This window comes from Macrotis lagotis, chromosome 8 (assembly GCF_037893015.1).
Source record: "Macrotis lagotis isolate mMagLag1 chromosome 8, bilby.v1.9.chrom.fasta, whole genome shotgun sequence".
Taxonomy (NCBI): domain Eukaryota; kingdom Metazoa; phylum Chordata; class Mammalia; order Peramelemorphia; family Peramelidae; genus Macrotis; species Macrotis lagotis.
This window is the reverse complement of record NC_133665.1, coordinates 97,448,328-97,469,018: the sequence shown is the minus strand read 5'-3', so window position 1 is coordinate 97,469,018 and position 20,691 is coordinate 97,448,328. Positions and strand designations below refer to the sequence as shown.

At 38.1% G+C, this 20,691-nt stretch overlaps 1 protein-coding gene across 1 annotated transcript in view; it reads left to right on the top strand.

The window, feature by feature from the left end:
- SUSD3 (sushi domain containing 3) overlaps positions 1-12,826 on the top strand; it is an 84,171-nt gene extending 71,345 nt beyond the window's left edge. The window contains exons 4-5 of the mRNA XM_074197688.1: positions 7,220-7,384; positions 12,151-12,826. Of these exons, the coding sequence (XP_074053789.1) occupies positions 7,220-7,384; positions 12,151-12,376 (391 nt within the window). The 3' untranslated portion in view covers positions 12,377-12,826. The remainder of the gene's footprint in view (positions 1-7,219; positions 7,385-12,150) is intronic.
- Positions 12,827-20,691: the final 7,865 nt, after the last annotated feature.

Here is a 20,691-nt window from a genome sequence, read left to right as displayed (position 1 = left end):
TATATTAAGAAGATATAATCTTATAGAGAAATCCAAGAACCAGAAAGAGAAATGCATGGTTGGAAGAGCATTTGGGTGAAGACTATCTATAGTCAGAAACAGAAGGCATCCCATCACAAGGTGAAGGAACCATTGACCTAATTCCCACCAACAGAGGAAGGACAGGTTTTTTAAGTAAATATGATGGGGAACCTTGAGGGGAAATTATGATAGTGAAGAATAAGCTGAGTATAACCTGACAAAGAATTTCAAAGAGAGACACCTTTAAAAGGTTTAGAACAAGGATGAGTAAGACCTCATGGACTAAAATTCTAAGAGGAAGTCAGCCCCAGAGGGCATAGGAAGCTCTCATGAGTAAAATTCCCAATACTCTAAGCAGAAATTATTCTGAAGAGGAAAAAGAGGAGTAATATAAGTGTATGTGTACAGGGAACTTATTTACCAATTTAGATTTTAAAATGAAATGTGAAGGTGGACACTAGTATCTAAGGACAGATGCAAAAGTCTCACACGCAAAATTGTGTCAGGGATAGTAGAGCCTTTGAAAGTGGTTCCCATTTACTGATCTGTGAACCCCTTGTGGGCCTTTGATGATGGTCCACAAGGTTTGTATAGTGTTGAGTTTAAGAAACTGACTCCTCCCTTCATCCCTCAAAATGTATCCATGATATACTTCAATTTAATCTGTATTATTAGCATCATCCTCAGCTCTTTAAGTCGTAGACAATCAATAAAACAACTCAAATCCTGATTTTTAGCATTTTCCAGTTTCTGAGATATAAATGTACACCCTGAAAATTTGAGCATTCAGCCCTATTCTGATCAAACTGACTCCAAAGCATAACCCTAAGTTCTTACTAAAAATTCTTTTATGTTGTCTTAATCAGTATATAATTGAAAAGAACATGAGTAGTGTGTTAAATTACCCCAGAGGATGACAACACATTTGTTGTTTTCCAAAGGGGCTCAGGGATAAAAATATGTTGAAAACCACAGTCCTATAATAAGCCAGGGCTAGTAATGAATGCTCAGAATATCACAAAGAATTGTGGGCTTTCTTTTTGTTTCAAAGCAATGATTCTCAAACTTTTTGGTCTCAATACCCCTTTATACTCTTTTGTTTGTTTTCTAATTGATACTTTATTTTTCCAATTACATGTTATGAAAGTTTTTCAACATTCATCCACATGTATATGCATATTTATAAGTTACATAATTTCCTTCAGTCCTCCCCTCTGGTAAATATTATATATATATAACACATTTGTGTTTAACATGTCTACAGATTACTTATTTTCTGTATAAGAAATTAGGACTAAGGGAAAAGAAAGAAAACCATGGGATAGGAAGGAAAAGCATAAGAGAAATTTTTAAAAAGTGAATGTAGTAGGGGACAGTTAGGAGGCCCAGTGCATAGAGCACCAGCCCTGGAGTCAGGAGGACCTGAGTTCAAAACCAGCCTTAGACACTTAATAATTACCTAGCCGTGTGACCTTGGGCAAGTCACTTAACTCCATTGCCTTGCAAAAAAGAAATGCCCAAACAAAAAAGTGAATGTAGGGTTCATTCAGATTCTGTAGGGTTTTTAAATTTTTGTTTTGTTTTTCTTCCTCTGGATATAGATAACATAGAGGGTAAAGATAGTCTTAAAAATATGATGATCTCTCCTCTTCCCATAGGGTTTTTGTTTTTTATATCTTTCAAAATTTACCATATTCAAAATTTAAACAAGTATTATTAGTATTAGTATTATTTTCAAAATAGTTTTGATCTTGCAGACCCTCTAAAATGGTCTCAAGGACCCTCAGGGGTTATGCAGGCCATGCTTGAAGAATCACTGTTTTAGAGTAATATGGGTGAAAACAGTAATAAAAATAATAATAAAGCTAACACATAGAACTAAGCCCTTCAAAAATGTTATTTCATTTGATCCTCACAGCAACTCTGAGAGATGAGTGCTATTATTATTCCCATATTACAGTTAAGGAGACTGATGAAAATAGAAGTTAAGTGATTTACCCAAGGTCACAAAACTAGTAAGTGTCTGAGGCTGGATTTGGACTCAGATTATCCTAACAGACTTGGCATTCTATCTACCCAGCAAAAAAAGTGTATAGGTTGGTGATGATAAAGGATGAACAAAAGAAGACTGAGCCGCTCACTTATTAATTTCCTACTCTTTTCACATTCTTTTTTTTTAGGTTTTTTTGCAAGGCAAATGGGGTTAAGTGGCTTGCCCAAGGCCACACGGCTAGGTAATTATTAAGTGTCTGAGCTCAAATTTGAACTCAGGTACTCCTGACTCCAGGGATGGTGCTCTCTATCCACTTTGCCACTTAGCTGCTCCTGCTTTCTTTTCACTTTCTTTTTTTTTTAATTTAATTTTTTTTTTTTGCATGGCAATGGGGTTAAGTGGCTTGCCCAAGGCCACATGGCTAGGTAATTATTAAGTGTCTGAGACCGGATTTGAACCCAGGTACTCCTGACTCCAGGGCCGGTGCTTTATCCACTGCGCCACCTAGCCACCCCCAACTCTTTACTTCTTTATGAATCATACATTCATAGCAATTTTAAGACCAGAAGACTTCTTAGTTTTATCCACTGCACCACCTAACCGCCCCCTCTCTTTTCACTTTCAATGAGAATAAACTTGTTCTCTGTTCACCAGAAAAAGTGAGAAGAGTTATCTGAGTTGGTAGGTAAGGATGAACCATTTCCTAGGATCCTGAAAGATATTTGATATGATCGCTGAGCTATTGTTGTTTTGGGGTGCCACTGAACCTGGGAAGGTCCAATATTGTCATATTTTCCAAAAAAATGGAGCAAGATGAAATATGCAAATAATCAACCAAGAAATATTTATTGCATATGCACTATGTGCTAGGTTATGGGGATACAGGGACAAAGAATGAAGTAACTCCTGTTCCCAAGAACCTTATGTCCTAACAGGGGAGAAAATAAATACAAATAAAAATATGCAGAACATCAATAAAGTTAATAAATATAAATATAGTGAGTGTTGTGAAATAAAAGGTACTTTGAGAGAGAGCCCTAGCAGTTGAAAGATAGGACAAACTTCATGCAAAAAGAAGATGGTGCTAGGGCTGCCTCTGAAAGTAAGAGAGAGAGGAACTCTGTGAGGCAGAGGTCAGGAGGGAGTAGTTTTAGACCCTGAGGGGTGAATAAGCATGGAGATGGGAGACGTGTACCTTGTGTAAAGAACAGAGAAGACCAGAGTGGCTGGTTTGAGGGTTGCATAGGAGAGTGATGGTGCCAAGTTGTGAAAAGGTTTAAAAACAGAGGACACAAAATAAGATGTTATGCAGTTGAGTAGGGTGACATAGTCAGAACTACGTCAGAGATGCTGCTGCTATAGGGGTGCCACTGGACCTGGGAAGGTCCAATATTGTCCTATTTTCCAAAAAAAATGGAACAGGGTGCCATATGCAAACAATCAACCAAGAAATATTTATTTTGTGTAGGATGAATTGAAGGCAAGGCGTGAAGCAGGGAGGCTGTTTTATAATTTAATTAAGAATTGATGAGAGTCTGAACTAAGGTAGTAGTTGTGTGAATAGAAAAAATAGGTCAGATTTAAAAGATTGTGAAGGTAGAACTGGTACAAATTGGCAACCAATTGAATGTGTGGGGTTAAGTAGATTGAGGATCATGCAGAAAGTAATAACTCAGGAAACTGGAAGGATGAGGTGACTTTGACAGAAAGAGGGAATATTTGAGGAGAGGGTTTAACAAAAAAATAAGCTCCATCTAGGAGAGATTTGAGTTTAAAGTATCTTCAGGACTTTGAGCTTGAAATGTAGGTCATAGGTGATAAGGAACTGGAAGTTCAGGAGAGAGACCAAGATTGGATTTGTAGATTTTGGAGTCATCTACATAAAGATGGTACTTAAATCCATGACCCTTGATGTGGTTATCAAAAGAGAAGGTAAGGGGTGGCTAGGTGGCGTAGGTGGCATAGTGGATAAAGCACCGTAGTGGATAAAGCACCGGCCCTGGAGTCAGGAGTACCTGGGTTCAAATCTGGTCTCAGACACTTAATAATTACCTAGCTGTGTGGCCTTGGGCAAGCCACTTAACCCCATTTGCCTGGCAAAAATTCCCCCCCCAAAAAAAAAAGAGAGAGAGAAGGTATATAGAGAAAAAGAGGTCCCAGTGTAGAACCTTGGGGAGCCTCCACAATTAGGGGACATAATGTAGGTGAAAAGTCAACAAAGGGAAAAAAAAAAAAGAAAAGCCAGAAAAGGAAATTGAGATGGTGAAGTCAGACAGGTAGGAAGAGAAACAGAAAAAAAAACTTATCATAAAGACCCAGAGAATCTAGAGTATCCAAGAGGAAAGATTACCCAAGAGGGTGATCAAGAACATGAAATGCAGCAAATAAATGGGGAAGAAGGGCATTTTTGAAGACTGTAGGGAAGGAACCAATGGATAGATTTGAGAGGAAGATTATTATTGAAAAAGCATATTATGGATCAGTAAGCTTGGCTTGTCATCTTTTTTATTTATTTTTTTTGCAAGGAAGTGGAATTATGGCCACTTAGCTGCCCCTTGACTTGAAGTCTTAACAAAGTTTTAAAATGCAATATTAAGAAGAGGATGTGTTAATAAAAAGGGAAGCAATTATCACTAACATTCAACATATTTTCATCAAAAACAAACTAATTTTTTTGACAAGCTGATAAGAATTTTAGATTAGAATGCAGACACAGAATAATTAAATAACAGAAAATCTTTTAAGATAGACAAAAGTGTGAGAGATTATTTTACAATGAGGAGAGATATTGGGTTAGATTATAGTATAATTAGGTTTATTTGAAACTTGTTGAGTGACTAGACCACAATATGTAGTCATTAGTCAGTTGATATCAGCTTGAAGGGAGGTCTCTAGCAAAACATTCTTGGGATTTTTCCTTGATCCTACAATGTCAACATTTTAATCAATTATTTGGATGAAGGTATAGATTAATCTAGTCAATGGATTGAAATAGAAAAGCTTTCATAATATGCCTAATATACAAATGGATAAGTCAGTGTCTCCTTTCAAGGAGCTCCTAGAAGGAGAGATACATAAAGGAAGGTTTCAGTCTCTTGGCAGATGAAAAGACCAGGTGGTATTTAGGCTCTGGCAGGCAAAGAAGCAAAGTAAATGTTAAGCTCCCGTGCCCCTTGGAACAATGGCATGGCAGATGGTTCTAGACGAGCAAATGTTGGGAAGGAATGGGGAAGGTGTGAAACTCAGGTATATCTGAAAGAGGTCAGAATGGGAATCAACTTGGTGCCATCTGGGCTATATGATTTGAAAACCAGCTGAGAAGGTTGCTACTCTTCCACCATAGTGCTTACTGGAGCACAGTAGGAGAAGGTAAGTATTAATCAATCACCATGCATTTATTAATCACAAAAAACTTAACAATCCTATCAAATGCAATTTTGTCACATGCAGGTGATACAAAACTTGGAGAGAAAGCTAGCAGCTTTCAGATAAAAAAATATCTTAATGGGTTAGAATAACGAACCAAATGAAACAAGATCAAATTTAATAGGAACAATTATGAAGTTCTACATTTGGATTCAAATCATCATTCTCATAAGTGTATAATGCATGAGCTGTGGCTTGACAATAATTTCTGTGAAAAACATCTAGGTTTTTTAGCAGACTGGTGCTCAATATTAGCAATGGTATAATACTCTGGTAGTAATGATTTTCTAGGCAAGAGGGTATAGTATCCAGAGGGGAGAAACTAATAATGTTTATCTGTCTTCTACTCTAGTCAGTTTTCATGTGACACACTAGGGTCAGTTATAGCACCACATTTCAGAGATATGTAGACAAGCTTTAATATGTGACCACAAGGGTGAAGCTGGGATAGTAAGAGTATTGGAAAATAAGAACTGATTGAAGGAAAGAGGATGTTTAGCCTGGAGAAGAGAAGACTCAGGGAGGATTTGATCATGGTGGTCTAAATGTATTTAAAAGGGTATCATGGGGAAAAGATCCTAGATTTCTTCTTTCTAGTTCCAGAGCACAGTACTAAGAGTAATAATTGTTGATTGCCAAGAGTCAAAGCTTGGAATGGGTTGTCTCAAGCAGATAGATCTCTGTTCATAGGAGGATTTCAAGCAGAGAATGGATGACCACTTCTATATTCTTTTGGAGTAGAAATTCTCAAACATGTGCAGGTCAGAGTAGATGCCCCCACTATACTTCATATTTTAGACTTTATGATTACAATGTACCTCAATACTTTGAGTAGTCTTTCCAGTTGACATAGTAGGGAACCATTCTATACTCTTGAACCCAGTAGTTCCATGCCCATATTTTTTAAGTGACTGACCAGGATGTATACCATATTCATGCCTTAAAGTTTAATTAGTTACCTCCTGACCCAGAGCAGAGCTGAGGGTATCCATGAACTGACCGGCTGTTGCAATATGCACTAGACCTATTTTGGTTTTGAGGATCACCACAAGAGGGAGTCTCAGCAGCTACTGATCTTGATGAAATCAAAGCCAGTAAGATCTAGGAAGAATAACATACCTTCCTACTTCCATATAGCATCAGATATTTTTAGCTACAGCCTCTGTCACAGCTTTTTATGTAAGGGCAATTGTTGAAACATACCTTTGTATTTTCTTGTGTGATTGAGGACCAAATTTTTCAAATTCCATCAAGTTTCTGTATTTACACTGAGTCAGCATTAGAAGGAACATGCTAGGTTGGGTGGATGGGTGGGATGGAGAAGGAGAGACATCATCCTTTGTAAGAAAGATTTTTTTTAATTTAAGGCAACGGGGTTAAGTGACTTGCCCAAGGTCATACAGTTAGGCAATTATTAAGTGTCTGAGGTCAGATTGTAAGATAGATTTTTAAAGAGAAGAAAAAGAAAGAATTCAGCAAAACCACCTGTGTCTGACACCATATTCAATATTCACAATCCCCATAGTCTTTACTTTTTCATCGAAGGAAGGATGGTACATTGTCAGCTCTTCTCTGGGGTCAAGCTTAGACATTATAATTATATAAAATACAAATTTATGTAATATTTTGAAGTGTTATGTAACACTTTGAAGTTTTCAAAATGCCACATAAATCTATCTATACATATGTATGTATACAAACACGCATATGTAACTTTGCTGGGTTCTATAGTGTGTATTCACTTACACAACTTTTAAAAGCTATCCTTTGACTTTCCAGAGATATGCAGTTGTGGTACCAGCTCAGGACTGAAGAACTGGAAGACATGCAGGCTGCTCACTTCGGTTTCAAGGGTCGGAACAACAGTAACAACAACAGGGCCAGGAATAGGTTAGCAAATGTTGAAGAGGATACTGTAGCATACGATAACCCAAGTTTTTCCAGGTGAGACCCTCTTGTGGCCATCTACTGCAGAGTGAGTGAACTATATGTTGACAGACCCATGGAGGACCAGGAACATGAAAGGGGGAGAAAACATGAAATCTTCATTTTCTCTAGTATTTAATTTCCTTTAAATTCCTACATATTTTTATATGTTTATTATTTTATGCTTTTATTTATTTTATATTATTATATAATGTTATAAAATAAATGGTAATATAACTAATATATTTATTTTACATATTTAAAAACATTCTTCCAAAGGATCCTTGTCTAGTGGCAAGAGTACTGGGTTAGGAATCAAGTGATATAGGTGAAATTTGCTTGAGCATTAACTCACTTGGTGATCATGGGCTTGTCCTGTCCCTTCTCTGGGCTTTAACATCATCCTTTGTAAGATGATGATTTTGGATCAGGGCAATTTCAACTCTGAATTCTATATTCTAAGGTCTCTCCTTGCCCTGAAGACATTCTGTGTTCTAATGTCCCTCCCTAATCTGACCCACTCTGACATTCTGTGTTCTAAAGCAGATGTATTAAGCCTAGCTAACACAATGGAAGCAGATAATGTTAATATATTCAGCATGAAAGGATGTTTACATATGGTTTAGAGGCCTCTGTCTCTATTTGGGGTTGATACCACCATTTTTAGAGTCCTCCCAGCTCTTATATTCTTTGTTCCTAAGGCCTTCCCAGCTCTAATATTTGACATTTCTAGGATTCTACTTTAAAAGCTTTAAAACTTAAATAAAACCATAACTCAGAAGATCTTGATTCTAAGTAGGGACCTCATTTTCAAGTGCATGGAAAACCATGTACTTGAAATGCTCTGGTTATAGATACATATGCACTTAGTTCTGATTTGTCTGTTCCATTAGCAATTGTTCCTTCACCAAAAAGAAGACTTGGTAATTCTATATTTCTCCCTTGACATTTGACAATGCTTTATAGAAGCCCAAAGTAATTCACCTGTCAGCCAACACTTAATGTTAATTTGCTGTGGACCTTTAATGGCCTAAGCCCCTCAGGGGGTATTGATCAGAGTTGTATAACATGCTGATCAAAACACCTTTTGTGTTTTATAGTGCCTTTGGACACAGTGTGATATGACCAAAATCTGTGGGTTGCATTTTTAGCTTTTAAGATTTCAGAAAATTGATAAAGTTAATGATACATGATTACCTTCTAAACTGGTTTTACAGAAAGATTAGGATCCATTTAGAATAACTGCAGGTCTTGAAATGTTGACATTAACAAAAAAAAAGGAACATTTTGTTGGAATTTCTTTTCTCCTGTTCCAAAAATACCTCATTAAACCATAGTTTTTGAAGAAAATGAAGAAGTTAGCCAGAGGCTTATACCTTCTCATATTGGAGAGGATCAGAGTTTGTAAAACAAAAGTAGAGTTGGGTGCATTCAAGTCTTTTGAGAGACAATTCAATTGAATCAATTGCATTAATCCTACACTACTTTTTGTATTTCTTGTCCTTCCAAAGTCAATCACTATCTCCAAAATATGGCAATCTAGTTCTTTCAAAGCTTTGTTATTTCTGTTCAATCTGTTACAAGGTGCTATCGAATTCCTACAAGTCAAGTGAATTAAACTTGACTAAGGAGACAAATTACTTAAGGACTTCTTCATGAGGGATGATAATTCCTAGCTTTAGCAGACCCTTGGTCAAAAGACAACATCACCACCAAAGATGATGATGAGTGGCCTGTCCTTTCCAGCTGAAATCTACAATCCTTTTTTTTTTTAAGATTTTATTTATTTTGAGTTTTAGATTTTTTCCCCCAATCCTACTTCCCTCCCCCCCCCACAGAAAGCAATCCGTCAGTCTTTACATTGTTTCTATGTTGTACATTGATCCAAATTGAGTGTGATGAGAGAAAAATTATATCCTTAAAGAAGAAACACAAAGTATAAGAGATAACAAGATCAGACAATAAGACAGCAGATTTTTTCCCCCTAAATTAAAGGGAATAGTCCCTGAACTTTGTTCAAACTCCACGGTTCTTTATCTGGATACAGATGGTATTCTTCATTGCAGACAGCCCAAAATTGTCCCTGATTGTTGCACTGATGGAATGAGCGAGTTCATCAAGGTTGATCATCACCCCCATGTTGCTATTAGGGTGTACAATGTTTTTTATGGTTCTGCTCATCTCACTCAGCATCAGTTCATGCAAATTCCTCCAGGCCTCCCTGAATTCCAGTCCCTCCTAGTTTCTAATAGAACAATAGTGTTTCATGACATACATAGACCATAGATTGCTAAGCCATTCCCCAATTGAAGGACATTTACTTGATTTCTAATTTTTTGCCACCACAAACAGGGCTGCTATGAATATTTTTGTACAAGTGATGTTTTTACCCTTTTCCATCATCTCTTCAGGGTATAGACCCAGTAGTGGTATTGCTGGATCAAAGTGTATGCACATTTTTGTTGCCCTTTGGGCTTAGTTCCAAATTTCTCTCCAGAAAAGTTGGATGAGTTCACAGCTCCACCAGCAATATAATAGTGTCCCAGATTTCCCACAACCCTTCCAACAATGATCATTATGCTTTCTGGTCATATTGGTCAGTCTGAGAGGTGTGAGGTGGTACCTCAGAGAAGCTTTAATTTGCATGAAATCTACAATCCTGAGGACTCCAACCCTCCCCTCCATGCATTCCATCCTCCCTTGCACAATGACCAAGTTGAAAGGGACATCAGAATAATCTCATTTAGTCTGACTGACATCCCCAATAAACATCATTCATCTACTTTCTACTTTCTACAGCAAAAGTCAATCCTTTACCTTCCAGAGCAGTATGTCCAGCCTTCAGACTGTAAAAGGTTCTCTGTATGTGTGCATGCATGCATGCATGTGCATTTTTATTTATTTCAAAATAAATAACATTGTTTTTGGCAACCATGTATGAAGATTTGTGTCTTCTCTTTCCTCCAGTCTTCTCACCAACCTAGCTACCCTCTTGGACAGACTCTGGCTTATTAACATCATTCCTAAAATTTGAACTGAATACAGATTCAGAAATGATTTGATCAGGGCAGGATACAGTGAGATTTATCACCTCTCTCATTCTGGATGCTTTACCATCAATGCTACTCAACCTTTTTGGTATCCTCTGAATCTGGGTGGAAAGTAGGCAATACCAAAATTCTGAAGTATTTGTGCTCCTTCTACTTCCTAAACTGTCCAGGGATAAATCACACTGGGTCTCACCCCTACTTTTTTTCTTAATCAAGACCAATTACAATGATTACAATGAGTATCTTAGATGGTCTGGAGGAGAGGGGAAATGGGACAGTCTGAGATGATGGGGATAGAGATGATGCCCCTCTAGGCATTTTTCTGATCTCTTGGAGACTCTTCCTCGATCCTCCCCTCCCCAAAGAATTCAGGATCTCATACTACACAGAGCAGACTGTTATAGAACTCCTTAGAAACCCTGATCCAAAACCTTTCCTTAACTCTTCTGCCTCCCTTGCATTCACTCATATCAGAGTTTTTCTATCCTTCAACCCAAAATTTAAGCTAAATTCTTAATGCGCAATGATAACTTCATGTATCACCCTCCCAGGCAACATTTGACTCAGAGTCCTAAACTTGAAAACTGCAAGAGATTTGAAATATCTGTTCCAATCTCGCCCATCTTATAAATGAAGAAACTAAGGGGAAGTGACTCTCCCCAGGCCACAAACTAATTAGGGAGTAAGGAGCAAGTCCCAAGGAAATGTATATGTTCCTATAGGTTCTGTGTTCTCACAACATTGCCTGAGATGGTCATTGTAATGTGTAGTTTTCTAAAGGTTTCTAAATAAGTTGCCAGGATACTTTAGTCCAGGCCTGAGGATGAGATATTTTGGGAGAAGTCTAGGACTTTGCTTCTAAGTAGCCACCATCATTGGAGGCTGCTTCCATGAAGCTCAGTTGAAGCTGCTGCTTTGAGGGAAGGAACTATCCTCAGTTTGATTCTGGGCTTCATATACAGTAGAAGCAGAGAGGGTGGAGAAGCTTGGGGAACAATTCCAGGAAACCATGCTTGGGTTTTTGTTTACCTCCGTTCAAGTGTTCCAAGTTTCTTGATGCCTGGAAGATGGCCAAGGCAATTATGGAACAAGTGTCCCACCCACACCCTTAACTTTTTTTTTTTTGGTCTTAAAAGGGCCGTCAAAAAGGGGTGGACCTTTTGGTGGCTCATTTAGAGCCAATGGGTCTAAATTTACTCCTTGGTGATCTCCCCACTGTTTAGTGGCAATACCAAATTAAAATCATTATAGGATCTTCCCCAAATAGAAACAGTTCACAATGATAACACTATTTTTTTTAATTACAAAGCAACTTCATGTATTTCTTCTAACTTAACACATCCAACAGCTCTATGAGGTGGTAATGTCAATATGCCCTTTTATAGATGAAGGAATTAAAACTCGGAAAAGCAAAATGATTCACCACAGTCACATAATAAATGGAAAGGTTGGACTTGGAGTAAGAGCTTTCTGACCCCAAGGGCCCTGGTTCTTGAGATCAGAAAGACCTAGGTTCAAATTCTTGTTTAGATACTAAATAGCTTTATGTGACCACTGGGCTCATCTGGAAAATGATGTGATTAGTCTCAATAGTCTCTAAAGTCCCATTTAGTTCTAAATCTACGGTCCCATAATCCTGCAGGACACACAAGAGAATCTTAACTCTTTGTGTTACTTAACTTTTTGTGTATTCTTCACACATTATGTCATAAACTGTTTTTTTTTCCTTTCCAGAAACCAGGAAGACCGTGCAGAATGGATGGGAAATAATGTTGTCACTCATCATCTAAGAGAAAATGACTTGTGGTCCATAGAACAAGTAGGCCATATGTCACATGGCAGGCTTCTCCTTCCACGAGTCAGTGTTGGTATGCCAGTAGTGAGCACAATCCACCTGTCTGAAGTTTCTGGAGAAGATGTGAGGTTTCCTAAGAAGCCTACTTCCTTTATCCCTGGTTAACCAAAAAAAGACAAAACCTGACTATGGGACCCAGACCAGGACACTGCTAGGAGACCTTGCTCTATGTGCCTTAAAAACTCCATTGACAGGACAATGTGGGCATCTGTTGGGAAAATTAATCATTCTAAAGATTTTATTCAAACATGCTTCTAGGGTTAACCTGAGTAATATAACCATTGTTGATAATGAACTGGGATGCTGGCTGTTAGCTAGCTAATCAATCGAATCAGCTGTCACCAAAAAAAAAATCATGTTGTGATCTTACATAAAAATGGAAATAATAGCAACCTGTCAATTTTCCTGCTTTGAATGTCACCAAGGAGAGTTACATCTTTCAGCTGCTGAATTCCTTTAAAAAGAATTTCTTTTGTAAACCTGCAAATGTGGAAACATTTTTAAAACATATTTTTGCACAGTAGAATAAGAAAATTACAATAAAATATTTCTTTCTAAAGATGATGTATATATACATATATATATATATATATTATTTTTTGCACCATACTAACTTTTGTATCTTTGGTTATACTCTGTTAATGAAAATAACAGGGTTAGTACTTCATCCAACTGAAATCTTAAAGTTCTGTTATATAATTTCATTTTCCCTCCACATAATTTTTTGATCCTTGGTCTCCAAAGGGACCATGAAGGAACAGAGGCAACCACTCTGGCCTGAGTCAGTCAGTCTTTCCCAGTGTGAGAACCTGCCAATAGTTAAGATTCCTATCTGTCTCCTGAATTTCAGTGCTAACCAGTTTTTAGGCTACATCTTTGCAATAGGATTGTCTATAATTAGCTCCTCTATTTTTATTCTGGACTTTTTTCCATGCAGTCTCATTTTAACCAGGATAGGACCAATGTTCCCCATTTCCCCAAAACAATATTCTCTTTTCTAGAAGGCAAAAAAAGAATTGATCCCTGCCTTCTTTGAAGCAATTTTCTGGTCACCCAAGGGGATAAAAAAGATATAGTGCTGTGGAAACAGGGGTACCTCTGATTTGGTGAATATCATACCCTTCCCTAATAACCAGAATTATTGAGGGGTCATTTATAGAAGCTAAGCACCATGATTTCCTTATTGCATATATTTTTCTATATTAAGACAAAATTTACATTTTCTGTGGCCAGTGACTCATTTTATCCCAAAATCATATCTGTCCTAACAAGTTATTGGTATCAGGTTCACTCCTAACATTATCTTAGTACACTTACTATATCTTCTATACTTTGTACATCCTCAAGATGGAGTTCTCTCCAAGTAGAGCTGGATACAGCTACATAGTGAAAAGGGTCAAATATTCCCAGGGAAATAAATTCTGGCTCCGCCTCTTCACCAAGGTACTTCACTGGACTTGGGCTGTCCCCAGAGCTTGTCTCCTTGGGCCTCTACAAAGCCCATACTCTGTACTTACTCTCTTCTAATTTCCACCAAACTTACCTGACCTGAATCCAGAACCCTGAGCCAAGCTAAGCAAACTCTAGAAGCCTTATGAAATCTTACAACAATTGAATACATTTACTAATGTGTATAAAAGTTCTTGTGTTGTGGGATAATTAGGTGTAAAGGGTAAGTGTCATATGCAAATGTACAGAATTGAGTTGATAAAATCAATAACTATAGGGAATTTAAGCATGTTTTTAAAATGTCTTTTTTCTCAGAAATATAAAAAATGTGATCAACTTTCTATTGCAGAGACTTTGAGTATATAATAAGATTTAGTAATGAGGGTCTATAGTACAAATAATGTCTGTGAAATATGAAATATTGACATCCAACTCTCATGACATTATTTTTACATGTCCAAAATATTTTTGTGGTCAGCCAGAGGAAGGAAGAAATGTGTACAGTAAGAAAGGAAGTTATAATAGAACCAAACACTGTCTCTGGGACAAGTTCAAAACCTGCCTTTCATGTTTATTTCTATGACCTTGGGTAAATCACTTAATCTGGGGGTGGGTGGAGGAGTTGCAACATGGTTTTGTCATTGGGTTTAGAATCATGAATACCCAGGTTCAAATCCTGCCTCAGATGGGTACTTGATATGTGATTTTGAGCAAGTTACTTAACCACTCTAGGTCTCAGTTTGTTCATCTGCAAAATGAAGGTGTTGGATTTGGCTTTTAACTTCTAAATCTTTCATCCCTATGATCTGAAAAATGAGGTTTGACTCTAGATAATATCTGAGGTCCCTTCTAGTTCTAAATCTGACACATTTGAGGTTTCTCTGGAGATGGTTTCAGTCTCCCCCCACCCCACCCCAGCCACTATCTAAAACCCAGGAAACCCATTCCAGGGAAAGCAATTCTTTTCAAGAATGCTGGGACTAGGGGCGGCTAGGTGGCGCAGTGGATAAAGCACCGGCCTTGGAGTCAGGAGTACCTGGGTTCAAATCCGGTCTCAGACACTTCATAATTACTTAGCTGTGTGGCCTTGGGCAAGCCCCTTGACCCCATTTGCCTTGCAAAAAACTTGAAAAAAAAAAAAGAATGCTGGGACTACTAATGGAAAGACTCCCCAGAAACAGGTGTTAAGAGCCAGGTTGGCACCCCAAAAGACCAACAGCTTCTTCCCCTCAGTGTAGGAGAATCATTCCAGAGACTTGAAGACTGGATAGGAAAACCCAGGAGGCTTCAGAAAGATGAAGAATGGGAAGAAGTTGTCTACCACTCCCAACTCCTTGAGCAGAGAAGATTGGATGAGACATCTCCAGACTTCAAGTTTTGCTTTCCTTCTTAGTGGATAGAATGTTGGGCTTGGAATTGTGAAGATGAATTCAAATTCTTCATTCAAATCCTGCAACCCTGACCAGGTTACTTAACCTCTGTGTGCCTCAGTTTCCTCAATTGTAATGTGATAATAATAGTAATGTCTTTCTTCCAGTTTTGTTGTGAGGAAGAAATGAGGTAATATTTGTAAAGTATATTGCCCATTTCTGACTCTTCTTCATGTTTTTTTCCCTTGGCAAAGACTCTAGAGGGATGTGCCATTTCCTTCTTCAGTGGATTATGACAAACAAGTGATTTGCCCAAGGTTGCATAGTTAGTGAGGCTCTGAGGTTGGATTTGAACTCAGGTCTTCCTGACTTCAGTCCGTGGATGTAGCCACTGAGCCACTTAGTATATCTTAGGTGCTTATTAAATGCCTGCTCTCTTCCTGACTCCAGTGCTCTATCCACTGTACCACTATTATTCAACCTAGAATCAGTCATGAATGAAATGACTGAATAGCAGCAACAATAAGTGTGGAGTTGCATTTCCTTCCTGTGTTTGTCACAGGGGAACTCCAAGAGTCCCTACCCTTCTCTAACCCACTGCTATTTCTACAATTTGCTCTCTACCCCAACCTGTTTCCCTTCTCCATATTTGGGAGGGTCCCCAGAACCTGGGCAAGGAAAACCCCTGAACTCCAGGAAATGGGTTACCTGCTCTCACACCCAACCTATATGAACTTTCTTCCTAAGATCGGACTAGCATCATAAACAAACTTTTCAAATCAAATCAGGCAGTTGATTTTATTGCAATATTCTCGATAGCTGTGAGTATTAGGTGATCCATCTCTTGGTAAATATTTAGGCAGGGAAGGAAAAAACATAATAATCTCACCTTAATTTTATTCAGGTCTTATAGGGCTACACTTGTAGCTTTGTCTTGGATAACTATAGTTCATGTATTGCCAAGAAAATCAAGATGCTGGAGATATGTGTTCTACATCTATCCAAAATCTCTTTACCTTTTTTCCCCAATTCCCTCCCTTCAGAATTTTGCCCTGCCATTGGGACTAATGAAGGGTTGCACAGGATCACCTACCTCTCTACCCTTCACATTTTGGGGAAGAAGAGAAGTCAGGAAGTATAGCTGTCAGGAGCAGCAGATCTGAAGGGAAGCAGCAGGGAATCTGAAGCTAAAGTGCTGTGGACAAGACCCATCTGAAAGGAATTAGAACAATTCTACATTGCAAAAACCTATTTGAACTACAGACCAAGCTGGTGATTCATCATTTCCTTTTCTTCTCTTTGAGGCAGCTAAATAGGCCTGGAGTCAGGAATATCTGAGTTCAAATTTGGCCTCAGATCTGTCTCAGTTACCCCAACTATATAATTAGGGTGCTTGTATGTTTGTGTTTATCTATATATGTGCATATGTGTATACACCCTTTCTCATAGAGTTGTTTGTGAAGATTGAATGAGAATTTTTTTAAGCACTTAGGCTGGCACATTAGTGGATGTCTGTTGCCTTACTTCCTTCTCTCTATCTCTGAAGAGATTGGGTATATACTTCTGGGTCTATTTCCTTCCTCCTGGTTTATTTTTGATTTTATTCTTTGTATATTTAAAAGTCACTGATTTTTAGGAAAATGTGGTTAAAGGTAGTATGAAAGCTTATTAAGAAAGACCCAGAAGGGGAGATAGATTGAAAACTTTAGTATTTTGTTAGAGAATGATTTCTGGCTAAGAACTTGGTTAGGTTTTACAAAATCCCAAAGCAGAGAAATTACTTTTACCAGGGTTTCTCTGGGTAAATGAATGAGTCACAGAGGCCAGGCAGTTAGCTGATCAGGATCCAATATCATTGGCCTGGTTGGAAAGAAAAAAACACTCATCCAGGGAGGGAAGGACTAAGGGTATGGCTAGAGAAAAAGTCACACCCCAAGGTAAGCAGTAGCCTAGTCCACAGAAATCACATGGTAGAGGGAGCAAGAAGGAGCTAGCTACTTATCTGCTAGCTTACTACATCCTTTACATGTTTCATTGACTTCTGGTAGATAGCAGGTCTAAAACAGCCAGACCTTCAAAGAGGGCATTTGCTGTCTTTTAGATTCCCAGTCTATTTTTCAACTGGGAACAGATCAAGTGTGTTCCAAACTTCTGCTCTGATTATCCTTCAAGAAATTTCTCTACTTCTCTCCAATTGGCCAGCTGGTAATGCTTAATCACAAAAACATTTTTCAGGAAACATTCCCATAACTAGAAATGGGAGAGACAGACTGAGACAGAGGACAGAGAGAAAGAGGAGACAGAGATAGAGAAAAGAGAAAAAGGAGACAGAAAGAAAGAGGAGGGAGAAAGAAAAGAGAAAGGAAAGAATAAATTTACATATGCATAGATATACATGTCTACTATGTGTTTGTGTCTAGAAATACATGTATGTAAATTTGCACATTGGTATGTATATAGACTTATCATATTTCTCCATGTATAAGACACACCCTTTTTCAAAAAATTTGGGGTCTAAAAACTGGAAGCGTCTTATACAGTGGTTGTAGATTTTTTTACTTGCATTTCCTCCTTTTTCTATACTTTTTGGCTTTGCATTTGTCACCAGTATATTAGGTTACATTATGCCCTGTTCTGCCCAGAAATAGCTCAGAAAAGATTTTCGTAATATACTGAATTCAAGTGAAAAGTGATCCAGTTTGCAAAAGTGAATGGAAATCGTGCTGCTGAACATCAGTTTGATCCTCCTCTAACTGAGAAAACAATCAGAAACTGGCTACAGGAAGAAGAAACCCCACTGAAAACACCTTGGCAAAAGGCCATGAGAGGCAAGTCAGCCAAATGGCCTGAGTTAGAGAAGGAATTGAAGAGATGGATTGAAGAGCAAAGGGCAAGTGGATTTCCTGTGTCCAAAAAGTTGGTTTAGCAGGAGGCCAGAAGAATTGCTGATGAAAAGAAGTGAGTGATTAACTATGCAATTTTTTTTCTAAATTTTCAAATTTTTCACTTTTTTTTCCTTTTTGGGGGGAGCCCCAAATTAAGGTGTGTCTTATACATGGGGGAAAAATGGTTTATGCATACATATGTGTGTGTATAAGGATATGTATACATATGTGCATATGTATACAATATAGTATATATGGTGTGTGCATATGTCTAACTGCACATGTTACATGGTATGCATATGTGTGTGGAGAGAGGTCATTCTCACCCAAAGCAAAGTCTCTCAAATCGGTCTAAAAATTCAGTTAATCATTCTCTAAGAATCAATTGACATGGAACTTTACTAGAAATTAGTCTCCAATGGTTACAGTCTTACCTATCAATTTATCATCTTATCAATTAAAGGTGAACAGATCTGGGGAACAACAGTCTATTAAGGTACATGAAAGCTAGTATGATATAAATTTCTCATTTGCCCAGTCTAAGAAAGATTTCTTATTGTTTTATCTTACAGGGGGGACAAAATCCATACTTTAGAGCCATCTATGATTCCCCAAGCCTTGTCTTCCCCCTCTGGATTGAAGAGAAAAAAATCCCAGAATAGTTTCAAAGGGGGTATAGTTAAGAGACCCCATTCTTAAGAAGGAGCCAGGCCTCCAAAGCCTCCCCTGCTTCTTCTGGTAGCATCCCATTCTTGGCAAGTTATAACAATACTCTATCCTGCCAACTAACTTCTGTAGCAAACAGCTTGCAAGTGTTCATAGCAATTCAAGACACCATAACAACCAGTGGGGGGGGGGGGGTTAGTCATGGGGCTAATCTGGACCACTGGGAAGGAGACTGAGCTTGTCCATTAGAAAGGGAGCTAACAGACTCAGAAACCTGGGGTAATAACTGAGGGAACCTTCCTTGGAGCTGATTATATTTCAGCCTTCCAGGGTCGGCCTGTGAAAAAACCTTTCCAGTTGACCAGATTGGCATTAATAAGGAAATCCTGTGAAGTTAGATCTTGAATGACTTTGACTCATTCATTCCCTCCTCCTCAACTGAATTTGTTCATCCATCAACCAGAACTCCTAATTATGACTATTGTCATTGCCATTGTGTACTTTCTTCTACTGTTTCTGCTTGCTTTGTTCTTGAGCAGTTCATATGTCTGCCCATAGTTCTTCTGAATTCCTTCTATCACTCCTTTCCTCCAACAACACAGTATTCAAATTACATTTGCTTGCAACGCTTTGTTCAGCCATTCCCATTCAAGGGATATCCTTCTTTGTTTTTAACTTAGGATTTTATTTTTCCCCAATTACATATAAAAACCAATTAACATTCATTTTTAACACTTTGAGTTCCAAATTTTCTCCCTCCCTCCCCACTTACCCCCTCACTTAGAAAGTAAGCAATTTGTTATAGGTTATTCATATGTAGACATGCAAAATATTTCCATAATAGTCATATTGTGAAAGATTACACCAAAACTCTCTAAAGTAAAATAAAGAAAGTTTTAAAAATGCTTCAGTCTGTGTTGAAACATCATCAATTCTTTCTCTGGGGATAAATAGCATTTTTTTCATCATCAGTGCTTCAGTTGTCTTGGATCATTGTATTGCTGAGAATAACTAAGTCATTCTCAACTGATCATCCTTCAATATTACTGTTACTTTGTACACACTATATTTCACTTTGCATCAACTCATGTGGATCTTTCCAGGTTTTTCTGAGAGTGTCATGCTCCTTAGAGCATCCCTCTTGGTATAGTGGGGAAAAAATGTTGGTTTTGGTGTCAGAAGATATCATTTCAAGTCCTGCATCTTTTGCTTTTTGTCTGTGTGAACTCGAACGAATCTCTTAACTTTCCTGGGCCTTACATATTAGTTTCTTCATCTAAAAATGAAGGGGTTGAGCTAGATGATCGCCAAGATGTCTCTTCCAACTTTAGATCTAAAACAACTTGGTTACACTTGGGAGAAGAGATGTTGCTATAAAAAAACATGCTTTACATGTTTTGGTTCTTTTCCCTCCAAATTCAATTAATCAGTCATTGAGTAAGCGTTTATTAAATTCTTGTTATCCATTAAGTACTATGTTGATGCGCTGAAGATATGGGGAAAGGGGGAAACAAAAATAGCTCCTGCCCTCAAGGAGATTATTTTCTAGTAGGGGAGACAGCATGAATGTAAATAGATACATACAAAACAGAGAATAGATGAAAAGTGAGTATAGAGGGAGCAGCACAAGCACCTGGGGGACCAGGAAAGGCTCCTTGCAGAGATAGTATTTAAACTGAGTTTAGAAGAGATTCAGGGATTCTAAGGGAAAAAAGAGAACATGTCAGACATGATACAGGGAATATCATATAGGAGGAAAAACAAGACTAGGACAGTTAGACGCCAAAGGAGATAAAGAAGAATGTGGGTAGGGGCGGCTAGGTGGTGCAGTGGGTAAAGCACTGGCCCTGGAGTCAGGAGTACCTGAGTTCAAATCTGGCCTCAGACACTTAATAATTACCGTGCTGTGTGGCCTTGGACAAGCCACTTAACCCCATTGCCCTGCAAAAAAAAAAAAAAAAACTAAAAAAAAAGAATGTGGGTAAAAAGGTTGGAAATAAAGGGGAGAATCAGGATGGTGCTTGAGTCATTAAATAAATCCTTACCCAAA